The sequence below is a fragment of the Pecten maximus genome, chromosome 16 (assembly GCF_902652985.1).
Source record: "Pecten maximus chromosome 16, xPecMax1.1, whole genome shotgun sequence".
Classification (NCBI taxonomy): domain Eukaryota; kingdom Metazoa; phylum Mollusca; class Bivalvia; order Pectinida; family Pectinidae; genus Pecten; species Pecten maximus.
The window spans coordinates 18,383,287-18,410,651 of record NC_047030.1 but is presented as its reverse complement, the minus strand read 5'-3'; the positions used below and the strand labels follow the sequence as shown (position 1 = coordinate 18,410,651).

The following is a 27,365-nucleotide window of genomic DNA, read 5'->3' as shown; positions in this document are numbered from 1 at the left end:
ATCTTCAGTACAATGTAAGTATGTGAAATTTCATGAATTTTTTACTTATGAAATCTGAAATAATTTTCAGATTTTCTGAATGAATTTTTTTTTATTGGTTTTTGACCTTAGAACAGCCATGGTTATTTGAAGGCAGACTATTCTTGTAGTAGCCGATGACTTTTTCAATGAACAACACATCGGCGGACATCACATGCTATCCAGAGTAATCAGATTAGAGTGCCTTGTGCCAATGACACAACTATAACTACAAAGATCGGTCTATGATCTCAGCTTCCTGAGAAACACAAACTGTCCAGGGTAGAGATCGAACCTTACACCTCAGATCTTCACTGTCTGATGGTCTACCATCACAGCCTTCTGGAAATGGAAGTGAGGATAGACAGATAGACGGAAAGACAGATAAGTTAGTTCAGGACATGGACATCTGTGATGCCAGGCACTAATGAAACATAAGATAGACATACTATTGATGTTTCACATTTTCCTGCGAGTTAAATCTTCTCTAAACCAGTCACTGTCTAATACAGAGCTGTACCATACCTGTAGTAGGTACTGACATGGTTTTCTGTCCATAATGAGCATGTAACCCATTGCATAAATTCTCATTAGCGAACGGCAGGCCATGCAAGTGCTCAATTCTTCTACCTGTACATAATTATATTCGCACACTCTCTTTTAGACTGGACTCATCATGTAACACATCGAGAAAGCGTTGTTATAACTTGAGCCCAATCCTATTTGCTAGCGCTTCATGTTGAATTTACCTTTGTCCAGTTAGCATTCATCTGCCAATAACTTAAATGTCGGCATCATATGTGGATAATTCCAGTTACTTACATTGACCACTCTGTCCAGAGAATCTATGTAGGATTTCTCACTGCCGATGATACTCTCGATTACCTTCCTCTTCTTCATCTGTAAACCATATACAGCGGATATTACTCACAGTATTATAACCCAAAACGGGGTTCATTTAAGCATTGAACTGCTTTCACTTGGAAGTTATGGGCTGATGAATGACAACTGGACAAAGGCAAATTTAATGAAGCGCGCTAGCGGTTCATGTTGAATTTGCCTTTGTCCAGTTGGCATTCATCAGCCCATAACTTTCAACTGAAAGCAGTTCAATACTTATATTTACATTTGACAACGATTTTTTAAAGATTATATTCAGGAATTTGGCTTCAACGATGAATGAACACATTATTATCGTCAAAGACGGAACAGCCTTTTCAACAGCCATCTTTCGTTATCGCCGACGTTACAATTATGACGTCACTATAATCATGACGTCATAATAGAGATTTGGAAGTTATGGACTCGTAACCTTCAAGTGGGCTTGGTAAAGTTATATAGTGGGGCTGCACTGTGTAAATGTAAATATATACATTACATACCGTATTTATCATAAGGCCTAATACCATATGGATTACATACCGTATCTATCATAAGGCCTAATACAATATAGATTACATACCGTATCTATCATCAGGCCTAATACCATATGGATAACATACCGTATCTATCATAAGGCCTAATACCATATGGATTACATACCGTATCTATCATAAGGCCTAATACCATATGGATTACATACCGTATCTATCATAAGGTTAAATACCATATGGATTACATACCGTATCTATCATAAGGTTAAATACCATATGGATTACATACCGTATCTATCATAAAGCCTAATACCATATAGATTACATACCGTATCTATCATAAAGCCTAATACCATATAGATTACATACCGTATCTATCATAAAGCCTAATACCATATAGATTACATACCGTATCTATCATAAAGCCTAATACCATATGGATTACATACCGTATCTATCATAAAGCCTAATACCATATAGATTACATACCGTATCTATCATAAAGCCTAATACCATATGGATTACATACCGTATCTATCATAAGGCCTAATACCATATGGATTACATACCGTATCTATCATAAGGCCAAATACCATATAGATTAAATATCATATCTATCATAAGGCCTAATACCATATGGATAACATACTGCATCTATCATAAGGCCAAATACCATATAGATTAAATATCATATCTATCATAAGGCCTAATACCATATGGATTACATACCGTATCTATCATAAGGCCTAATACCATATGGATTACATACCGTATCTATCATAAGGCCTTATACCATATGGATTACATACTGTATCTATCATAAGGCCAAATACCATATAGATTACATACCGTATCTATCATAAGGTTAAATACCATATAGATTAAATATCGTATCTATCATAAGGCCAAATACCATATGGATTACATACCGTATCTATCATAAGGTTAAATACCATATAGATTAAATATCGTATCTATCATAAGGTTAAATACCATATGGATTACATACCGTATCTATCATAAGACCAAATACCATATGGATTACATACCGTATCTATCATAAGGCCAAATACCATATGGATTACATACTGTATCTATCATAAGGCCAAATACCATATGGATTACATACCGTATCTATCATAAGGCCAAATACCATATGGATTACATACTGTATCTATCATAAGGCCAAATACCATATGGATTACATACCGTATCTATCATAAGGCCAAATACCATATGGATTACATACTGTATCTATCATAAGGCCAATCACATAAAATATTACACAAAGTACAGATTTATCTTATAATGTGGTTGATACTAAAAATTATCAAATTTATCCTGTAACAAGATAATTCAGCAAAGTATAGTCCCCCACCGAATGTGAAATTATTTGCCTAGAAAGCAGATGATCAATTCATAATAAACAAGTCAGTTTCATGAGATACAGGGCAACAAAATTTTTCTTTGATGTTCGTTAAAGGTCAAAATATAGGTCAGTGTGTATATGCGAGAGCTTGGACAAATTTTTCATTAATGTAAGTCAAAGGTCAAAATAAAGGTCAGGGTAAATATGCAAGAGCTTGGACAATTTTTTCTATGATGTTCGTCAAAGGTCAAAATGTTGGTCAGAATGACCTACTTTTGACACATAACACATCACCTCACCTCACCTTGGACAGTACCTGTATCTGTGTGAGGTCTGTAGGAGTGGACAGTACCTGTATCTGTGTGAGGGGACAGTACCTGTATCTGTGTGAGGTCTGTAGGAGGGGACAGTACCTGTATCTGTGTGAGGTCTGTAGGAGGGGACAGTACCTGTATCTGTGGGAGGTCTGTAGGAGGGGACAGTACCTGTATCTGTGTGAGGTCTGTAGGAGGGGGCAGTACCTGTATCTGTGTGAGGTCTGTAGGAGGGGACAGTACCTGTATCTGTGTGAGGTCTGTAGGAGTAGACAGTACCTGTATCTGTGTGAGGTCTGTAGGAGGGGACAGTACCTGTATCTGTGTGAGGTCTGTAGGAGGGGACAGTACCTGTATCTGTGTGAGGGGACAGTACCTGTATCTGTGAGAGGTCTGTAGGAGTAGACAGTACCTGTATCTGTGTGAGGTCTGTAGGAGGGGACAGTACCTGTATCTGTGTGAGGTCTGTAGGAGGGGACAGTACCTGTATCTGTGTGAGGTCTGTAGGAGTGGACAGTACCTGTATCTGTGTGAGGGGACAGTACCTGTATCTGTGTGAGGTCTGTAGGAGGGGACAGTACCTGTATCTGTGTGAGGTCTGTAGGAGTAGACAGTACCTGTATCTGTGTGAGGTCTGTAGGAGTGGACATACCTGTATCTGTGTGAGGTCTGTAGGAGGGGACAGTACCTGTATCTGTGTGAGGTCTGTAGGAGTAGACAGTACCTGTATCTGTGTGAGGTCTGTAGGAGTGGACAGTACCTGTATCTGTGTGAGGTCTGTAGGAGTAGACAGTACCTGTATCTGTGTGAGGTCTGTAGGAGGGGACAGTACCTGTATCTGTGAGGTCTGTAGGAGTAGACAGTACCTGTATCTGTGTGAGGTCTGTAGGAGGGGACAGTACCTGTATCTGTGAGGTCTGTAGGAGGGGACAGTACCTGTATCTGTGTGAGGTCTGTAGGAGTGGACAGTACCTGTGTCTGTGTGAGGTCTGTAGGGGGGACAGTACCTGTATCTGTGTGAGGTCTGTGGGAGGAGACAGTACCTGTATCTGTGTGAGGTCTGTAGGAGTGGACAGTACCTGTGTCTGTGTGAGGTCTGTAGGAGGGGACAGTACCTGTATCTGTGTGAGGTCTGTAGGAGTGGACAGTACCTGTATCTGTGTGAGGTCTGTAGGAGTGGACAGTACCTGTATCTGTGTGAGGTCTGTAGGAGTAGACAGTACCTGTATCTGTGTGAGGTCTGTAGGAGGGGACAGTACCTGTATCTGTGAGGTCTGTAGGAGTAGACAGTACCTGTATCTGTGTGAGGTCTGTAGGAGGGGACAGTACCTGTATCTGTGAGGTCTGTAGGAGGGGACAGTACCTGTATCTGTGTGAGGTCTGTAGGAGTGGACAGTACCTGTGTCTGTGTGAGGTCTGTAGGGGGGACAGTACCTGTATCTGTGTGAGGTCTGTGGGAGGAGACAGTACCTGTATCTGTGTGAGGTCTGTAGGAGTGGACAGTACCTGTGTCTGTGTGAGGTCTGTAGGAGGGGACAGTACCTGTATCTGTGTGAGGTCTGTAGGAGTGGACAGTACCTGTATCTGTGTGAGGTCTGTAGGAGGGGACAGTACCTGTATCTGTGTGAGGTCTGTAGGAGTAGACAGTACCTGTATCTGTGTGAGGTCTGTAGGAGGGGACAGTACCTGTATCTGTGTGAGGTCTGTAGGAGGGGACAGTACCTGTATCTGTGTGAGGTCTGTAGGAGTGGACAGTACCTGTGTCTGTGTGAGGTCTGTACGGGGGGAAAGTACCTGTATCTGTGTGAGGTCTGTAGGAGGGGACAGTACCTGTATCTGTGTGAGGTCTGTAGGAGTGGACAGTACCTGTATCTGTGTGAGGTCTGTAGGAGGGGACAGTACCTGTATCTGTGTGAGGTCTGTAGGAGGGGACAGTACCTGTATCTGTGTGAGGTCTGTAGGAGGGGACAGTACCTGTATCTGTGTGAGGTCTGTAGGAGTGGACAGTACCTGTATCTGTGTGAGGTCTGTAGGAGGGGACAGTACCTGTATCTGTGTGAGGTCTGTAGGAGGGGACAGTACCTGAATCTGTGTGAGGTCTGTAGGAGGGGACAGTACCTGAATCTGTGTGAGGTCTGTAGGAGTGGACAGTACCTGTATCTGTGTGAGGGGACAGTACCTGTATCTGTGTGAGGTCTGTAGGAGGGGACAGTACCTGTATCTGTGGGAGGTCTGTGTGAGGGGACAGTACCTGTATCTGTGTGAGGTCTGTAGGAGGGGACAGTACCTGTATCTGTGTGAGGTCTGTAGGAGGGGACAGTACCTGTATCTGTGGGAGGTCTGTGTGAGGGGACAGTACCTGTATCTGTGTGAGGTCTGAAGGAGGGGACAGTACCTGTATCTGTGTGAGGTCTGTAGGAGGGGACAGTACCTGTATCTGTGGGAGGTCTGTGTGAGGGGACAGTACCTGTATCTGTGTGAGGTCTGTAGGAGGGGACAGTACCTGTATCTGTGTGAGGTCTGTAGGAGTGGACAGTACCTGTATCTGTGGGAGGTCTGTGTGAGGGGACAGTACCTGTATCTGTGTGAGGTCTGTAGGAGGAGACAGTACCTGTATCTGTGTGAGGTCTGTAGGAGGGGACAGTACCTGTATCTGTGTGAGGTCTGTAGGAGTGGACAGTACCTGTATCTGTGTGAGGTCTGTAGGGGGGACAGTACCTGTATCTGTGTGAGGTCTGTAGGAGTGGACATACCTGTATCTGTGTGAGGTCTGTAGGAGGGGACAGTACCTGTATCTGTGTGAGGTCTGTAGGAGTAGACAGTACCTGTATCTGTGAGGTCTGTAGGAGTGGACAGTACCTGTATCTGTGTGAGGTCTGTAGGAGGGGACAGTACCTGTATCTGTGTGAGGTCTGTGTGAGGGGACAGTACCTGTATCTGTGTGAGGTCTGTAGGAGGGGACAGTACCTGTATCTGTGTGAGGTCTGTAGGAGGGGACAGTACCTGTATCTGTGTGAGGTCTGTAGGAGGGGACAGTACCTGTATCTGTGTGAGGTCTGTAGGAGGGGACAGTACCTGTATCTGTGAGGTCTGTAGGAGTGGACAGTACCTGTATCTGTGTGAGGTCTGTAGGAGGGGACAGTACCTGTATCTGTGTGAGGTCTGTAGGAGGGGACAGTACCTGTATCTGTGTGAGGTCTGTAGGAGGGGACAGTACCTGTATCTGTGTGAGGTCTGTAGGAGGGGACAGTACCTGTATCTGTGTGAGGGGACAGTACCTGTATCTGTGTGAGGTCTGTAGGAGGGGACAGTACCTGTATCTGTGTGAGGTCTGTAGGAGGGGACAGTACCTGTATCTGTGTGAGGTCTGTAGGAGGGGACAGTACCTGTATCTGTGTGAGGTCTGTAGGAGGGGACAGTACCTGTATCTGTGTGAGGTCTGTAGGAGGGGACAGTACGTGTATCTGTGTGAGGTCTGTAGGAGGGGACAGTACCTGTATCTGTGTGAGGTCTGTAGGAGTGGACAGTACCTGTATCTGTGTGAGGTCTGTAGGAGGGGACAGTACCTGTATCTGTGTGAGGTGTGTAGGAGGGGGAAAAACCTGTATCTGTGTGAGGTCTGTAGGAGGGGACAGTACCTGTATCTGTGTGAGGTCTGTAGGAGGGGACAGTACCTGTATCTGTGTGAGGTCTGTAGGAGGGGACAGTACCTGTATCTGTGTGAGGTCTGTAGGAAGGGACAGTACCTGTATCTGTGAGAGGTCTGTAGGAGGGGACAGTACCTGTATCTGTGTGAGGTCTGTAGGAGGGGACAGTACCTGTATCTGTGAGAGGTCTGTAGGAGGGTACAGTACCTGAATCTGTGTGAGGTCTGTAGGAGGGGACAGTACCTGTATCTGTGTGAGGTCTGTAGGAGGGGACAGTACCTGTATCTGTGGGAATTCTGTGGGAGGTCTGTAGGAGGGGACAGTACCTGTATCTGTGTGAGGTCTGTAGGAGTGGACAATACCTGTATCTGTGTGAGGTCTGTAGGAGGGGACAGTACCTGTATCTGTGTGAGGTCTGTAGGAGGGGACAGTACCTGTATCTGTGTGAGGTCTGTAGGAGGGGACAGTACCTGTATCTGTGTGAGGTCTGTAGGAGGGGACAGTACCTGTATCTGTGTGAGGTCTGTAGGAGGGGACAGTACCTGTATCTGTGTGAGGTCTGTAGGAGTGGACAGTACCTGTATCTGTGTGAGGGGACAGTACCTGTATCTGTGTGAGGTCTGTAGGAGGGGACAGTACCTGAATCTGTGTGAGGTCTGTAGGAGTGGACAGTACCTGTATCTGTGTGAGGTCTGTAGGAGGGGACAGTACCTGTATCTGTGTGAGGTCTGTAGGAGGGGACAGTACCTGTATCTGTGGGAGGGGACAGTACCTGTATCTGTGTGAGGTCTGTAGGAGGGGACAGTACCTGTATCTGTGTGAGGTCTGTAGGAGGGGACAGTACCTGTATCTGTGTGAGGTCTGTAGGAGGGGACAGTACCTGTATCTGTGTGAGGTCTGTAGGAGGGGACAGTACCTGTATCTGTGTGAGGTCTGTAGGAGGGGACAGTACCTGTATCTGTGTGAGGTCTGTAGGAGGGGACAGTACCTGTATCTGTGTGAGGTCTGTAGGAGGGGACAGTACCTGTATCTGTGTGAGGTCTGTAGGAGGGGACAGTACCTGTATCTGTGTGAGGTCTGTAGGAGGGGACAGTACCTGTATCTGTGTGAGGTCTGTAGGAGGGGACAGTACCTGTATCTGTGTGAGGTCTGTAGGAGGGGACAGTACCTGTATCTGTGTGAGGTCTGTAGGAGGGGACAGTACCTGTATCTGTGTGAGGTCTGTAGGAGGGGACAGTACCTGTATCTGTGTGAGGTCTGTAGGAGGGGACAGTACCTGTATCTGTGTGAGGGGACAGTACCTGTATCTGTGAGAGGTCTGTAGGAGGGTACAGTACCTGTATCTGTGTGAGGTCTGTAGGAGGGGACAGTACCTGTATCTGTGTGAGGTCTGTAGGAGTGGACAGTACCTGTATCTGTGTGAGGTCTGTAGGAGGGGACAGTACCTGTATCTGTGTGAGGTCTGTAGGAGGGGACAGTACCTGTATCTGTGTGAGGTCTGTAGGAGGGGACAGTACCTGTATCTGTGTGAGGTCTGTAGGAGGGGAACAGTACCTGTATCTGTGTGAGGTCTGTAGGAGGGGACAGTACCTGTATCTGTGGGAGGTCTGTAGGAGGGGACAGTACCTGTATCTGTGTGAGGTCTGTAGGAGGGGACAGTACCTGTATCTGTGTGAGGTCTGTAGGAGGGGACAGTACCTGTATCTGTGTGAGGTCTGTAGGAGTAGACAGTACCTGTATCTGTGTGAGGTCTGTAGGAGGGGACAGTACCTGTATCTGTGTGAGGTCTGTAGGAGGGGACAGTACCTGTATCTGTGTGAGGTCTGTGGGAGGGGACAGTACCTGTATCTGTGTGAGGTCTGTAGGAGGGGACAGTACCTGTATCTGTGTGAGGGGACAGTACCTGTATCTGTGTGAGGTCTGTAGGAGGGGACAGTACCTGTATCTGTGTTAGGTCTGTAGGAGGGGACAGTACCTGTATCTGTGTGAGGTCTGTAGGAGGGGCAGGCATTTCTGGAGGGGGATGTCGTTTGGTGTCCAGTTTCACTGGTAAACATGGGCTCATCTCTTCTTGTGAAGATTTTTCAGCTTTCTTGCTCACATTTCTGTTAATTTTCATCCGTTCCAAAAGTCCTCCTTTCTGTTAAGGTATAAAAATGTACAACACTGAATGAACACATAGTCAATGTCATTTAAAACTTCATGTTTATATTAGCAAAAGTTACGGTGATTTACATTCTGTGGGACCACTGTTTATGTACCAGTGAAATATGGAAAAATATTCATTCTACAAAAGTGGTATATTTCACTCGTGAAAAACATCACTTTTTCTAAATTGATCCTTCAAAGCACTGTTTACAAACGACAAACAAATGGGAGAACTTTAAGATGCCCCCGTAGATTTTGCTATAAAATGTAATAAACATAATATCCTTTACGCACTTGTGAAAAATATCAAAACATTAGCCTCACTCATGAAATCTATTTGGTATATACTGTGGGATTTTCTCTATTTAAGTAGCCTCACTCATGAAATCTATTTGGTATATACTGTTAGATATCCTCTATTTGGTATATACTGTGGGATGTCCTCTATTTAAGTAGCCTCACTCATGAAATCTATTTGGTATATACTGTTAGATATTCTCTATTTAAGTAGCCTCACTCATGAAATCTATTTGGTATATACTGTTAGATATCCTCTATTTAAGTAGCCTTACTCGTGAAATCTATTTGGTATATACTGTGGGATGTCCTCTATTTAAGTAGCCTCACTCGTGAAATCTATTTGGTATATACTGTGGGATGTCCTCTATTTAAGTAGCCTCACTCGTGAAATCTATTTTGTATATACTGTTAAATATCCTCTATTTAAATAAACTATGCTCATGGTCATTTGTCTGCTTAAGTGACAGAGAGAAGTTTGGTTTGGTTTGGTTTATTTTGTTTAAAGTCCTATTAACAGCCAGGGTCATTTAAGGACGTGCCAGGATTTGGAGGTGGAGGAAAGCCGGAGTACCCAGAGAAAAACCACCGGCCTATGGTCAGTACCTGGCAACTGCCCCACATCGGTTTCAAACTCGCAGCCCAGAGGTGGAGGGCTAGTGATAAAGTGTCGAGACACCATAACCACTCGGTCACCGCGGCCCCGACAGAGAGTCGTCACTGAAATGTCAGACTCAATGGACAATCCTAGCATAATTAACTGAATCAGGAACAAATCTGATAATAAGTACAAGTATAAGTGTCACTTACATTTTTGGGAGGAGGTTTGGGGAGGGGTTTATTTGGATATTCATCAATCTCGGCCAGTTCCGCCTCTTCCTGGTCTGATATTGTGTCAAATTCGCTGTCAGTCGACCCACCATCCAGAGAGAGTGCACAGTCCTCATAATCTGTACAGCAACAAAAATAATGTATAACATGTGTATCAGTGTATTGTATAAGTAACTGTATGTGTATCAGTGTATTGTATAAGAAACTGTGTGTGTATCAGTGTATTGTATAAGTAACTATGTATCAGTGTATTGTATAAGTAACTGTGTATCAGTGTATTGTATAAGTAACTGTATGTGTATCAGTGTATTGTATAAGTAACTGCATGTATCAGTGTATTGTATAAGTAACTGTAGGTGTATCAGTGTATTGTATAAGTAACTGTATGTATCAGTGTATTGTATAAGTAACTGTGTATGTATCAGTGTATTGTATAAGTACCTATGTATCAGTGTATTGTATAAGTAACTGTATGTGTATCAGTGTATTGTATAAGTAACTGTGTGTATCAGTGTATTGTATAAGTACCTATGTATCAGTGTATTGTATAAGTAACTGTATGTGTATCAGTGTATTGTATAAGTAACTGTATGTATCAGTGTATTGTATAAGTAACTGTGTATGTATCAGTGTATTGTATAAGTACCTATGTATCAGTGTATTGTATAAGTAACTGTATGTGTATCAGTGTATTGTATAAGTAACTGTGTGTATCAGTGTATTGTATAAGTAACTGTATGTATCAGTGTATTGTATAAGTAACTGTATGTGTATCAGTGTATTGTATAAGAAACTGTGTGTGTATCAGTGTATTGTATAAGTAACTATGTATCAGTGTATTGTATAAGTAACTGTATGTATCAGTGTATTGTATAAGTAACTGTATGTGTATCAGTGTATTGTATAAGAAACTGTGTGTGTATCAGTGTATTGTATAAGTAACTATGTATCAGTGTATTGTATAAGTAACTGTAGGTGAATCAGTGTATTGTATAAGTAACTGTATGTGTATCAGTGTATTGTATAAGAAACTGTGTGTGTATCAGTGTATTGTATAAGTAACTGTATCTGTATCAGTGTATTGTATAAGAAACTGTGTGTGTATCAGTGTATTGTATAAGTAACTGTATGTATCAGTGTATTGTATAAGTAACTATATGTGTATCAGTGTATTGTATAAGTAACTGTATGTATCAGTGTATTGTACAAGTAACTGTGTGTCTATCAGTGTATTGTATAAGTAACTGTACGTGTATCAGTGTATTGTATAAGTAACTGTGTGTATCAGTGTATTGTATAAGTAACTGTGTGTATCAGTGTATTGTATAAGTAACTATATGTGTATCAGTGTATTGTATAAGTAACTGTATGTATCAGTGTATTGTACAAGTAACTGTGTGTCTATCAGTGTATTGTATAAGTAACTGTATGTATCAGTGTATTGTATAAGTAACTGTATGTGTATCAGTGTATTGTATAAGTAACTGTATGTATCAGTGTATTGTATAAGTAACTGTGTGTGTATCAGTGTATTGTATAAGTAACTGTATGTATCAGTGTATTGTATAAGTAACTGTATGTGTATCAGTGTTTTGTATAAGTAACTGTATGTATCAGTGTATTGTATAAGTAACTATGTATCAGTGTATTGTATAAGTAACTGTATGTGTATCAGTGTATTGTATAAGTAACTGTATGTATCAGTGTATTGTATAAGAAACTGTAGGTGAATCAGTGTATTGTATAAGTAACTGTATGTATCAGTGTATTGTATAAGTAACTATGTATCAGTGTATTGTATAAGTAACTGTATGTATCAGTGTATTGTATAAGTAACTGTATGTATCAGTGTATTGTATAAGTAACTGTAGGTGTATCAGTGTATTGTATAAGTAACTGTATGTGTATCAGTGTATTGTATAAGTAACTGTAGGTGTATCAGTGTATTGTATAAGTAACTGTATGTATCAGTGTATTGTATAAGTAACTGTATCTGTATCAGTGTATTGTATAAGTAACTGTATGTATCAGTGTATTGTATAAGTAACTGGTATCAGTGTATTGTATAAGTAACTATGTGTATCAGTGTATTGTATAAGTAACTGTAGGTGAATCAGTGTATTGTATAAGTAACTGTAGGTGAATCAGTGTATTGTATAAGTAACTATGTATCAGTGTTTTGTATAAATAACTGTATGTGTATCAGTGTATTGTATAAGTAACTGTGTGTATCAGTGTATTGTATAAGTAACTGTATGTGTATCAGTGTATTGTATAAGTAACTGTATGTATCAGTGTATTGTATAAGTAACTGTGTGTGTATCAGTGTATTGTATAAGTAACTGTATGTATCAGTGTATTGTATAAGTAACTGTATGTGTATCAGTGTTTTGTATAAGTAACTGTATGTATCAGTGTATTGTATAAGTAACTATGTATCAGTGTATTGTATAAGTAACTGTATGTGTATCAGTGTATTGTATAAGTAACTGTATGTATCAGTGTATTGTATAAGAAACTGTAGGTGAATCAGTGTATTGTATAAGTAACTGTATGTATCAGTGTATTGTATAAGTAACTATGTATCAGTGTATTGTATAAGTAACTGTATGTATCAGTGTATTGTATAAGTAACTGTATGTATCAGTGTATTGTATAAGTAACTGTAGGTGTATCAGTGTATTGTATAAGTAACTGTATGTGTATCAGTGTATTGTATAAGTAACTGTAGGTGTATCAGTGTATTGTATAAGTAACTGTATGTATCAGTGTATTGTATAAGTAACTGTATCTGTATCAGTGTATTGTATAAGTAACTGTATGTATCAGTGTATTGTATAAGTAACTGGTATCAGTGTATTGTATAAGTAACTATGTGTATCAGTGTATTGTATAAGTAACTGTAGGTGAATCAGTGTATTGTATAAGTAACTGTAGGTGAATCAGTGTATTGTATAAGTAACTATGTATCAGTGTTTTGTATAAATAACTGTATGTGTATCAGTGTATTGTATAAGTAACTGTGTGTATCAGTGTATTGTATAAGTAACTATGTATCAGTGTATTGTATAAGTAACTGTAGGTGAATCAGTGTATTGTATAAGTAACTGTAGGTGAATCAGTGTATTGTATAAGTAACTATGTATCAGTGTATTGTATAAATAACTGTAGGTGAATCAGTGTATTGTATAAGTAACTGTATGTATCAGTGTATTGTATAAGTAACTGTATGTATCAGTGTATTGTATAAGTAACTGTGTGTGTATCAGTGTATTGTATAAGTAACTGTATGTATCAGTGTATTGTATAAGTAACTATGTGTATCAGTGTATTGTATAAGTAACTGTAGGTGAATCAGTGTATTGTATAAGTAACTGTAGGTGAATCAGTGTATTGTATAAGTAACTGTATGTGTATCAGTGTATTGTATAAGTAACTGTATGTATCAGTGTATAAGTAACTGTATGTGTATCAGTGTATTGTATAAGTAACGGTATGTATCAGTGTATTGTATAAGTAACTATGTGTATCAGTGTATTTGTATAAGTAACTATGTATCAGTGTATTGTATAAGTAACTGTGTGTATCAGTGTATTGTATAAGTAACTATGTATCAGTGTATTGTATAAGTAACTGTATGTGTATCAGTGTATTGTATAAGTAACTGTATGTATCAGTGTATTGTATAAGTAACTGTATGTATCAGTGTATTATATAAGTAACTGTATGTGTATCAGTGTATTATATAAGTAACTATATGTATCAGTGTATTGTATCAGTAACTGTATGTGTATCAGTGTATTGTATAAGTAACTGTATGTATCAGTGTATTGTATAAGTAACTGTGTATGTATCAGTGTATTGTATAAGTAACTATATGTGTATCAGTGTATTGTGTAAGTAACTGTGTGTATCAGTGTATTGTATAAGTAACTGTATGTGTATCAGTGTATTGTATAAGTAACTGTATGTGTATCAGTGTATTGTATAAGTAACTGTAGGTGAATCAGTGTATTTGGTAAGTCAGTTATTCTCAAGAAATATTTTGCTATGAGATCACCCATTGTGATATGTATCAATTAACTTCAAAATGTACAGGAAACTTCTGTTTCCATAAATTTGTCTAACATAATCTAAAGTTCAGATTAATTTGTGTACATAGCACTTTTGTGTCGCTATAAATCAATGCATTAAAGGAAATATTCTTTCGGATTTTAAACTTATAATGTAAAATTTTATTATAAGTTGGTGAAATATGAACATATCATGATTTGGAAATTTAAGTAACAGGAGCTACCTATGAGAACTGACCTCACACTTATGTACCTGTTATCAGAGACCCAAAACCCTATCTAGATTATCAGAGGACAAACCAAGGGCAGATAACCACAGACAAAGATACTGTTATATTACAACACTATGGAGACTTGCAAAGGGGGAGATAACTCTAGACATTACTTATCTCACATCACGACACCCTGAAGACTAGCAAAGGGGAGATAACAACAACATAGAACAATGTGGACCAGCCAAGAGGGAGATAACTCTAAGACATTACTTCTCTCACATCACGACACCCTGAAGACTAGCAAAGGGGAGATAACAACAACATAGAACAATGTGGACCAGCCAAGAGGGAGATAACTCTAGACATTACTTATCTCACATCACGACACCCTGAAGACTAGCAAAGGGGAGATAACAACAACATAGAACAATGTGGACCAGCCAAGAGGGAGATAACTCTAGACATTACTTATCTCACATCATGACACCCTGAAGACTAGCAAAGGGGAGATAACAACAACATAGAACAATGTGGACCAGCCAAGAGGGAGATAACTCTAGACATTACTTATCTCACATCACGACACCCTGAAGACTAGCAAAGGGGAGATAACAACAACATAGAACAATGTGGACCAGCCAAGAGGGAGATAACTCTAGACATTACTTATCTCTCACATCACGACACCCTGAAGACTAGCAAAGGGGAGATAACAACAACATAGAACAATGTGGACCAGCCAAGAGGGCCATAACTCTAGACATTACTTATCTCACATCATGACACCCTGAAGACTAGCAAAGGGGAGATAACAACAACATAGAACAATGTGGACCAGCCAAGAGGGCCATAACTCTAGACATTACTTATCTCACATCATGACACCCTGAAGACTAGCAAAGGGGAGATAACAACAACATAGAACAATGTGGACCAGCCAAGAGGGAGATAACTCTAGACATTACTTATCTCACATCATGACACCCTGAAGACTAGCAAAGGGGAGATAACAACAACATAGAACAATGTGGACCAGCCAAGAGGGAGATAACTCTAGACATTACTTATCTCACATCATGACACCCTGAAGACTAGCAAAGGGGAGATAACAACAATAAAGCTACTGTTATATACATGTAACAACAATGTGGACCAGCCAAGAGGGAGATAACTCTAGTCATTATTTCTGTCACAAAAGGGCACTATGGAGACCGACAAAGGGAAGATAACTTCAGACAATTATACATTCTAGAATGCTACCTAAGGGATAACAATCCCTTAAATCTTATTACCTCCAGGTCAAAAGACTTAGTAATAGTGTCCATAATCATTTCAAATGTTAAAAGAGACCATCAAAGGGAGATAACTCTAGACTTACCTCCTGGATAATAGACATCAGTGTACAAAGTGCCGTCATGCGATTCTGGGGGCCATCCTGGCACCTTCTGACTCGGTGCAGTCCCTATAATACAACATAGTCAATATCAGTCATGGTCACATAGTAATGGCGGATATCAATATAAAGTAGTCATTAACATTGAAATAGACGAAAAAATACTGATACTTAATTACTGAATTCCAACGATATTGAATAATTGAATAATTTGTCAAAGCTGAATGATAAGTCTATGGTACTTAGTAAGGAATTTTCAAATGATTTTCCTTTTTTTTCAAAAAATTTTCCATCCACTTTTTATCATCTTTGATTTCTCACGGATTTTATTTCTAATCAAACTCATATATAGACGATCAAGATATAACTGTAATCATTATCTTTGTGAGTTTTTCATTACATTATGTTAAGCAGTCTTTCTGCAACAGTTAATTGATATCTTTGGTTAAGTAAGTATAAGGCCATTAATTACATACAGGTATAACATATTAGTACATACTAGTCTACAAGACAATACACTGTGCCAGGTGTATACATATTATGTAGGAGTATATAAAATACTATTTTTAAAGAGGGAATCCTAAGCATTACCAATATGACTGAAGCAATGGTGAAACTAGCATCTGAGCCATAAAGTTGAAATTTTTGCCATTTTCACAAAATATTTATTTAAAGAAAAATATTTTTAAGTCAGGTAATGCTGAGTCATAAAGTTAGAATTTTTTATGTTTCCATAAAATATTTATAAAACACAAATATTCTGAATTCAGGTAATGTCTGAGCAATAAATTTAATTTTTTTGTCATTTCAACAAAATATTTAATAACACAAACATTCAGGTAATAACTTTCTTTACATTGTAGGAGCAGAATGTTCAGTCAAATAATAACTTAACATCCTCCACATACGAAAATCTCATATCAACACAAAGTGAAAAAGAAAATCCATCAAAATGGAAACAATTATGTGTATGGATTTTAACAGCCTCACAACAGTCAGTGGAACAGAATAAGTGAAGGAAACAAATAAACCAGAGGAACACAGCTTAGGTATACAGTAAAACACGTTTAGTACGAACACGCTTATAGCGATTGTATGGATATTGCGAACTGATTCCGATTCCCCAGTTATTTTCCCTCTTACTTCTATGTAATTCTGTAATTATATTGCGAATTTCACATAGCGAAATATTATCTATAGCGAACCAATTTAGCGGTCCCGACGGCTGAAATTCCATGTTATTTTAACACTATAGTACGAACTCATCTCCGAAGTCGGAGTCATGCCCTTGTGATCACGACGGTGTAATCGATAGGCACCCGAGGGCATGTTTCAGGGTATATATTTGTACGGCGATTGAATCGGTGAGTTATGTTTTCAATGACCCCTGAATAAAGTGAGTTGTTTTGTCGATGTTTATGTCAAGTTGTTAATCCATTCTTAGATGTCTAATTAGTGTGTACACAGTACAATGGCTTTATCATCAAGCGATTGAGAGCTAGTGAAAACGAGACTTCCGGGGTAAAGGTCACCGTGACCGATTTCGTCAGTATTGATGCAGATGTTGTAAAAGACATTATGAACGTTTTGGACAGTGAAGACGAGGAGAAAATAGAGACAGAGGAGGAACATTCCGTAATCAGTGGTGCTACGGCGAGTGATTATTTACGCGAGATAAGCCATTTTCTGGAGTCCCAATATTATATGTCAGATGTTTTTAGTACTTTGTACACACTTGCCTCACACGAAAAGTTTCGGCAGAAAGTTCTAACTGACTTAAAATAATTGAATCGCTTTTAATTAGTACTTGCTTGTAATTTTCTTTTAATATTTTCATACAGCGAAGTTTTTAGGAAAAAACAATGAAATTCGTAATACACGTAATACGAACTATCGATATAACGAACTGATTCAGTTGGTCCCCTGGGATTCGTTATAACCGTGTTTTACTGTACAGTGAAACCTGACTTCACCGACCACTGAATTTAACGACATTCTGTAACATATGAATACCTGGTATATCTAATAGAATGGTGATACATTGTACTATCATATCCGACAATGACTTTACTGACACACTATCATATCCGACACATTGATTTGGTCCCAGACAGTGTCAGTAAAGACAGGTTTCACAGTACTACATTTAATCTGGTGTAGCTTTACTGAACCAAAGTCATACATACATTATATACACAATATATATCACATTAATGATTAACATACAAAATAGGACCTGGATAATAAGGAAACACATACATTATTGTGTTACAAGTGTGGACATATGATAATTGATGTCTAACTTTTCAGGAAGAAATTCACAGATTAGACTAAGTTTAGGTCAAGAGTTGAGCCCTAAATATAATAACGAACTATAACATTCTAATTGTATGGAGGCTGTATGATATTGTAGGCTGTATATTGTATAGATATTTCAGTGGTAAATCATTATGGTGCAGAGTTTCAAACAATTTTGTCTTTTAGAAACGTTTGGTTTGTTTTGTTTAGCGTCCTATTAACAGCCAGGGTCATTTAAGGACGTGCCAGGTTTTAGAGGTGGAGGAAAGCCGGAGTACCCGGAGAAAAACCACCGGCCTACGGTCAGTACCTGGCAACTGCCCCACGTAGGTTTCGAACTCGCAACCTAGAGGTGGAGGGCTAGTGATAAAGTGTCGGGACACCTTAACCACTCAGCCACCGAAACATAGAGCCAAAAGCTAAGAATTCCGTTTAACAGAAAAATCAGATGATGTTTATAACCAGATTTGGTCAAACACTGAACAGCATACTACATATCTAACATCAGTTTATAAGAAAATGATCCTAGAAATACGAGAAATTTGACATCAAAAGACATACAGACAGCTTATTGGTCTACAGTTGTATACCTAATAAAGTGGCCTCAGTATGATACATGTAGCATGTCTGTTGTTCTCTATAAGCCTAGCTACAACACATATACCCTATATTTATATATTAATCCAACGTTAACTCAAGCTCTAGTAAGGTTAAGTATTGTCTGAGCCTTTACCATCAATACTGCTATCCACATGTACAGGAACTCCCACAAATGTCATATTTACACTGAATCTGACTTGGCATAACCCTTTAATTTTATATGTACATGTCAGAATATGAGTACACATACATTACGTGACGAAGTGACACAGTTAAGGTGTCGGTCAGGTAAAAACTTACCCATTGTTAGACTGGATTGTACCATGAGTTCTATACCTGGAAATACACTGCTGTTGACAATCTCCTGTTTAATGCCACTATCGGTGTTTAAACTCAATGTTACATCTTTTACTTCCCCTGTATTAAACTTCCTGTTCTCTGTAATAACAGGCCATCAACAAGTATTTTTAAGAGGTCTGATGAATGATATGATTCAAATCTCGCCAACACAATCGTGAAGATGCTCTCTATGTCTGAATGTTTTTGCTGTGTACACACATGACCACAGATGACTGAAGCTCGGATAAACATCAGTTTTCTTTTAGATCACAGATGTATTACTTCTCTATAAAGTGTCAACTGCTCTATCAAGATGTCTGTGACCTCTCTGCTTGAACTCTTGAACATTTCTGTGAGGTTAGAATCTTTTCTGAATGGAACTTGTGACCTTGCCACTAGGACCTTTCTGTTTGACCTCTGTGACCTTGCCACTACGACCTTTCTGTTTGAGCCCTGTGACTTTGACAATTGTACGTTGTTATATATTCTTTTAGTAACTTTGCCACTTTAACCTTTCTGTTCGACCTCTGTGACCTTGACAATTGTACGTTGTTTTATATTCTTTTAGTAACTTTGCCACTTTAACCTTTCTGTTCGACCTCTGTGACCTTGCCACCTGGACCTCATAGCATGAACTCTGTGACCTTGCCATTTGGTCGATGTAAAGGACTAGAGAAAGAGTTTGTGTAATGGACTAGAGAAGCAGTCGATATAATGGACTAGAGAAGGGGTTTGTGTAATGGACTAGAGAAAGGGTTTGTGTAATGGACTAGAGAAAGGGTTTGTGTAATGGACTAGAGAAAGGGTTTGTGTAATGGACTAGAGAAAGGGTTTGTGTAATGGACTAGAGAAGGGGTTTGTGTAATGGACTAGAGAAGGGGTTTGTATAATGGACTAGAGAAGGGGCTTGTGTAATGGACTAGAGAAGGGGTTTGTGTAATGGACTAGAGAAAGAGTTTGTGTAATGGACTAGAGAAGGGGTTTGTGTAATGGACTAGAGAAAGAGTTTGTGTAATGGACTAGAGAAAGGGTTTGTGTAATGGACTAGAGAAGGGGTTTGTGTAATGGACTAGAGAAGGGGTTTGTGTAATGGACTAGAGAAGGGGTTTGTGTAATGGACTAGAGAAGGGGTTTGTGTAATGGACTAGAGAAAGGGTTTGTGTAATGGACTAGAGAAGGGGTTTGTGTAATGGACTAGAGAAGGGTTTGTGTTATCGACTAGAAGGGAGAGGAATCCAAGCAGGGCACCAGGAAGGTAGATTTAGAAGCTTTACATTATAAAGATGTACAGGGTACATGTATAAACCCTCTTACCCATAGTAAACTGTTACAATGTGATGACAAACTATATTGCCCTTATTTCAGTAACACCAGGAAGTCACAGAAGTACAACACAAAGAGATCTATCTACTGGTCTGAATTATATTACAGAGTTGTCAGGAAGATATTCTGTTAAATTCCTTATTACAGTTTCAAAAAACTTAATGTTTTTAAAATAGTTTTGATCAATCGATGGTGGGTCACAAAATGCCAGTGTGATAGGTTTAGAGTTTTATTGATTGGGACAATGTTGACTTAAGTTTGACCCATTATGGCTTTAATAGGAAATAGTATGTGTTTGATAAATTACATATTTCTATCGTCCTGTTGCGTTTTCTGCTAACGTGCAGGTAAACTTAAACATAATTCTTTTTTCTTTCTTTCTGAAAATGAACCTCAAATACGTACCTGTGTACTATATGTGCAAATTTAGGGTATACTGTTTTCAGAGTTCAGGTATTTTATGGAAGTCAACACCACCAATATCCCAATAAACACAAACAATATTTGACCTACTGGTCAAGCAATACATTGAATATCTTTCAACATTATTTCCTCAGCAAAATATGAAAGTGTAATTTCCTTATCAAAAGTGGAAAAGCATGGAATTTCTATCTGGTCAATATTTTTTTTCTTCAAATTTTTAAGAGATTTATTTCCGTGCCTAATTTTTCAGAGGAAAGAATAAAATCACACAAAATAGTAAAGTTGAAAATAATAAAATTAATTAATAGTGAAAATGTTTCATCAGTCTCAGTGAAAGACAAGCAAATTCAAGGATATTTATATCCCTGGCTTTCCTGACATATTGTAGGTAAACATTTTTGAGGTCAGAAGTAAACATGTCATTTTAGCTCGACAGAAAGGTAATTTCTGTTGAGATATAATGTATTGCTTGAAACTCGAAGAAAAATGTAAAGCCTTATACAGACCTAAGATGATTTTTGATCATGCATTACAGGATAAAGGCCAAAATCCTATCATGAATTGGCTGGGTCCTTAATACATTGAATCCTGATCTAAAGTTTGAAGACTTTTCTAAAATATTTGGGAGAGTTATATAACAGTATATAACAATGTCTTTCATAAATCAAGGGAGGATAACTCTGTTACTAAGTTTGATCATAATTGGATAGTCTTTGTGGGAGTCTTATTGCATGAAAACAGCAGAAAGCTAAATTTTTTGGTAATCAAGAGGCCATAACTCTGCCAAATAACATCAGGCAAAAGTGGCATTTAAAGTTGGCCTTGCCCTTAAAGGCATTTGACCTTGTTATCAAGTTTAAAGAAAATTTGGTGACAACTGTTCCAGTTATTTCACAGAAACTGCAGAAAACAACATTTTTAGTAAATCAATGGGACATAACTCCGTAAAATAAAGTCTGGAAAAAATGGCAATCGATCTTAGCTGAGCCGCTAAAGTATTCAACCATGTTACCCAGTATTAAGAAAATCTGTTGACATTTGTTGCAGTTATTGCACGGAAACGAAGTGTTACAGACAGCCAGACAAACGGTTATTAATATCCTCCGTTTCATGGAAAGCGAGGGATAAAAAACATTTTTTTTCTTTCAAATTTTTGACATTGAATTACTAATATTTGAACCATCGAAATATAGATAGCGCCCTTACCATATAAAAATGATATGGCAGGGAACAGATATATTAGAGTAAATAGGCATCAATGTTCAGCAATGGAAAAACCAAAAAAAAATTTTTCATTATCGTACTGAAATAACGGTTAAATATTAACTGATATTGATGGAAATTAATTGATTCTTCATACCAATTTCTTGCTTTACATTATCAGGACAAGAATAAATTTTTCAGCAATTCACATGGATTGTCCCATTTTTGATGTGAGGTCACTGAAACTGTCATGGTAACAGAAAGATAAATATTTCACATACAACTGACATGGTATCAGATTACAGGTTTTCTCTATTCTAATGATCATGTTTTTAATTAATTTGTAGTCGGTAATGATCAGCCAAATGTTTTAAAACTGTCACTCAAACACTAAAGCTCCAGCTTCAACAATCCACAATCAAGAGAATAAGTCCAAAAATGTCTTCTTTTTTTTCTTTCATTATTTAGGTAAGTGGTGTTACAAGGATAAAATAATAGAGAAAATTAAAGAGCATCAACTTCAAATTATAACCATGACATTTTCAAAACAGACAGTGTAGTGAAACTTAATGGAGTGATGCTTGTATGTAATTTGACAGTAACTATCTGCACGAGTTAAAGACTTTATAATATATTTGAATTTTGACTGAAAAACATCCTTAGTAACCATATTTTGCTGAACAGTATTCTATATCATGTTTTATATTTTACCTGTAATCACCTCTGTAACCGCCAGCATTATACACGACAGATCACCCAATAATACTACAAGAAGTATGCATCAGGTAAAAAAATCAATCAGCGACCAAACAGGAGCTGTCTCCCTTGTAAGCAGAGATACAGCTGTGTCAATATCTATATATAGATACTGAGTAATCTACAGGTATGGACATCATCAACTCTCTGATGAGGAGCTTCAGTAGCAACTACCTCTGTGAGGAGATACAATCAATTTAACAAGTATCTATACTGACACACGTCCATAATCACCTACCTGTTTAAATCTAATACCTGTCCATATTGACCTCCTACCTGTCAATAACTACCTCCTATACGTAAGTTACCACCTGTCCATATTGACCTTCTACCTGTCTAAGTTACCACCTGTCCATATTGACCTTCTACCTGTCTAAGTTACCACCTGTCCATATTGACCTTCTACCTGTCTAAGTCACCACCTGTCCATATTGACCTCCTACCTGTCTAAGTCACCACCTGTCTATACTGACCTCCTACCTGTCTAAGTTACCACCTGTCCATGTTGACCTCCTACCTGCGTTTTTTACCTGTATAAGTTACCACCTGTCCATGTTGACCTCCTACCTGCGTTTTTTACCTGTCTAAGTTACCACCTGTCTATACTGACCTCCTACCTGTCTAAGTTACCACCTGTCCATGTTGACCTCCTACCTGCGTTTTTTACCTGTCTAAGTTACCACCTGTCCATGTTGACCTCCTACCTGCGTTTTTTACCTGTCTAAGTTACCACCTGCCTATAACTAACTGCAATCCTTCCTATTGACCACCAATCTATATTAATGACCCCCTACCTCTACAAAACTACTGCATCTACATGTAAACATTGATTTGAGGAGGTGTACCTACTTGTAGCAGGCAAAGCTGATATATAGCTCTGTTTGATCAGCATGCCTAATAACATCCTATTAATTCTCTTTTATGTATAGTCAAAGTTGCTATTAATCTTTTGTCCAATATTTCTTCATGGTTTCTGAGGGTTTAACATTGGGCTATTCACTACTGCCTTCATAATCCCCAGCCATCTCCTGTCTCCCTAGTAACAACCCTGTTTGTCCTGTCCTGATTATTGCACCAGGTCTGAAGTATTATGACAACAGAGACTTTCTGTAAGAATTCGTGATGACACTTAAAATCTGTCAACAAACCTTACAGCCATGTATCATTAGTATCTAAGAGCATGTCAGTCAGAAACACAGCCCTCCATTGTTATAATGTTGTCGATTCACACTTATAAAGTTGAAAATTAGGTCAGATCAGTTTGTGCAGGATAATTATATAATAGAAGTTTCTTGACCTATAAAGGGTAAGAGGGAACTTGACCTAAGGACCTCTCCTTTACTTTTCACCCAGCACATAATACTCTGCTTCAATTCTATCATCCTCTGCTTCAATTCTATCGTCCTCTGCTTCAAAACTATCATCCTCTGCTTCAATACTATAATCCTCAATACTATCATCCTCTGCTTCAATACTATAATCCTCTGCTTCAATACTATAATACTCTGCCTCAATACTATCATCCTCTGCCTCAATACTATCATCCTCTGCCTCAATACTATCGTCCTCTGCCTCAATACTATCATCCTCTGCTTCAATACTATCATCCTCTGCTTCAATACTATCATCCTCTGCTTCAATACTATCATCCTCTGCTTCAATACTATCATCCTCTGCTTCAATACTATCATCCTCTGCTTCAATACTATAATCCTCTGCCTCAATACTATCATCCTCTGCCTCAATACTATCATCCTCTGCTTCAATACTATCATCCTCTGCCTCAATACTATCATCCTCTGCCTCAATACTATCATCCTCTGCTTCAATACTATCATCCTCTGCCTCAACACTATCATCCTCTGCCTCAATACTATCATCCTCTGCTTCAATTCTATCATCCTCTGCCTCAATACTATCATCCTCTGCCTCAATACTATCATCCTCTGCCTCAATACTATCATCCTCTGCTTCAATACTATCATCCTCAATACTCAAACGACATCTCCTTTCATACTCCAACAACATCTCCTGTCAAAACTCCAATGATATCTCCTGTCATATGTCTCCAACAACATTTATCAAATCTCCAACAACCTTTATCAAATCTCCAACAACATTTATCAAATCTCCAACAACATTTATCAAATCTCAAACAACATTTATCAAATCTCCAACAACCTTTATCGAGTCTCCAACAACATTTATCAAATCTCCAACAACCTTTATCAAATCTCCAACAACATTTATCAAATCTCCAACAACATTTATCAAATCTCCAACAACCTTTATCAAATCTCCAACAACCTTTATCGAGTCTCCAACAACATTTATCAAATCTCCAACAACCTTTATCAAATCTCCAACAACATTTATCAAATCTCCAACAACCTTTATCAAATCTCCAACAACATTTATCAAATCTCCATAACATTTCCAATGAATTGCAGGACATGTACACAACAGAAAGTTACAACTTTGTGACATTTTTTCAAGTGACCGACTCAGCGTGACCAGGAAATCATTCAGACTGAGGCTGTCTCTAAACATTTTTATCTGAAATCAAAATTCGTCATAAAACAACAATTTAATGATGAACATTTCCCTGTTTATATTTATTTTGCATAATGCCACTCTACCAACAGAGCTAGATTAACATTTGCAGAGCCTAGGTTAAACACCATTTTATAATCCAGAAAGAGGCTCATTGGTCTTACTGGTCACCAGAGTTGTGAGACATTTACTGAAAGTTGATGTTTGTTTTTATATAAGATTGTAATACATGACTCCCATGACCGTAGATGTATATCAAGGTCATTCAATTGAACGGACATGGTAGCCTGTCATCCCAGCATGCTACTAGGGCGATATTATGATCCTGGGCCTCTTGGTTATTAAGAAGAAGTCAAAAATGTAAATCATTTACAAAGAGATGGCACACAATGACAGAAAAAAAGGTGATTGCAAAAAAAAAAAATTTATAAAATATGGAAACCACAAAGCTGACTGGTGATAGATGATGTCACAACAGACTTCTAACCATCTCTAGACCTATATTGTGACTTCATCATGTCACGTTCCAAACTGGTAGCAATGTTGGTAAAGTTCCAAAATTTCAGCATGTTCAATATATTAGGGCTCCCTTGTTGAATTACCCAGCAGAATTCTACTGTCTTTAAACACTATCAACATATTTATCCATGAGAGACCTGCAGCTCAATCCAAAGGTCTAGACTGTACATGATGTTGATATCACGATTAACCAAAGACAGCCCTCTAATGTCTACTCCGACATCCCTCTTATAACAGGCTGTATTAATATCAGGCAGGTGCCAAAAATACCGATAAGGATAGAATTTTTCTGCACAATATTTTTTCAGTTTCCTGACATAGCTACATTATCATATCCTAAGAAATTTTTATGCAAATACTGTAAACCTTAATTTCAAATTTTAGAATATAATCAAATTTTAAAAAATGAGCGCAATGATGAGTTGCGATAATCTTTTAAAACTTGCAGTAAAAAACAATAAGCAAAAATTCAGTTAGCAAAATCATAATTTAGAGGAAGTCTAACAACACAAAAAGTGCTAAAATATCACGACAATAAAATATTCGTTCAAACCAATATGTGAATTACTATGATGACTCCTAGGTTAAAATGTGGTCACCAAATGAATGTCTGTAATTCACAAAAGAGTGTTTGTAAAATGAACCAAATAGATTGTGATTTGTGTAAGTGTAGATAACAACAGACAAGTTTCCCATGCTATACTGTAACGCCCATAATCATATCAATCATAGATCATCTGTCTGTCAAGTAGCATCAGTGTATGAATTCACTCGCCACGCAAAATCGTCTACTTGTCCTGACGAACAGACAAGTACTTTTCCCTGTCCATGCTTAAATCATCCAAACCAGTATGTTAAGCAACCAGATGAATAACAGTGTGAAGTATGTTAAACATCTATATTAAATCTTGGGTAAATGTTATCATGAAGCAGATTTTATCACATTGCATACAAAGCTGAAATACCATGGCAACCATTTTTTTTTTTTTACTTCAGATATTTACATCAATAGCTTCTTGAAATCGTCCATTAGATAACTTTGTAATGAAGTTTGAGATTTTTGAAATCGTCCATTAGATAACTTTGTAATGAAGTTTGAGATTTTTGAAATCGTCCATTGGATGGCTTTGTAATGAAGTTTGAGATTTTTGAAATCGTTCATCAGACAGATATGTAATGAAGCTTTGAGAATTTTTCTAAATAGTCCAACAGATGGCTTTGTAATAAAGCTTTAAAATTTTTAAAATCATCCATTGGATAATTTTGTAATGAAGCTTTGAGTTTCTTTTATCATCCATCGGATAATTTTGTATTGAAGCTTTGAATTTTTGAAATTATCTGTTGGAATATTTTCGTAATAGAGCTTCGAGATTTTTGAAATCCTCGATTGAAAAACTTCGTAATGAACCTTTGAGCTTTTTAAAATCCTCCATTGGATAACTTCATGAAGAAGCTTTGAGATCTTTGAAATTATCCATCAGGTAGATTTGTAATGAAGCTTTGCGATTTTTTCTAAATTGTCCATCAGATGGCTTTGAAATGAAGCTTTGAGACTTTTGAAATCATCCATTGTTGTTTGATGTTCATATCAATAATATAAATTGCATAGTAGTAAAATTTTTTTTATACAATTAACAAAATATATACTATGGGAAAAAACCGTCATTGGTGAA

The 27,365-nt window shown here is 38.2% G+C and overlaps 1 protein-coding gene across 1 annotated transcript in view; it reads right to left on the bottom strand.

Moving 5' to 3' along the window:
- LOC117344911 (rho guanine nucleotide exchange factor 10-like) overlaps positions 1-27,365 on the bottom strand; it is a 68,050-nt gene that overhangs the window by 24,250 nt on the left and 16,435 nt on the right. The window contains exons 4-7 of the mRNA XM_033907794.1: positions 15,664-15,747; positions 9,977-10,116; positions 8,697-8,861; positions 841-918 (exon numbers count right to left, since the gene is read on the bottom strand). Coding sequence (XP_033763685.1) covers positions 841-918; positions 8,697-8,861; positions 9,977-10,116; positions 15,664-15,747 — 467 coding nt within the window. The remainder of the gene's footprint in view (positions 1-840; positions 919-8,696; positions 8,862-9,976; positions 10,117-15,663; positions 15,748-27,365) is intronic.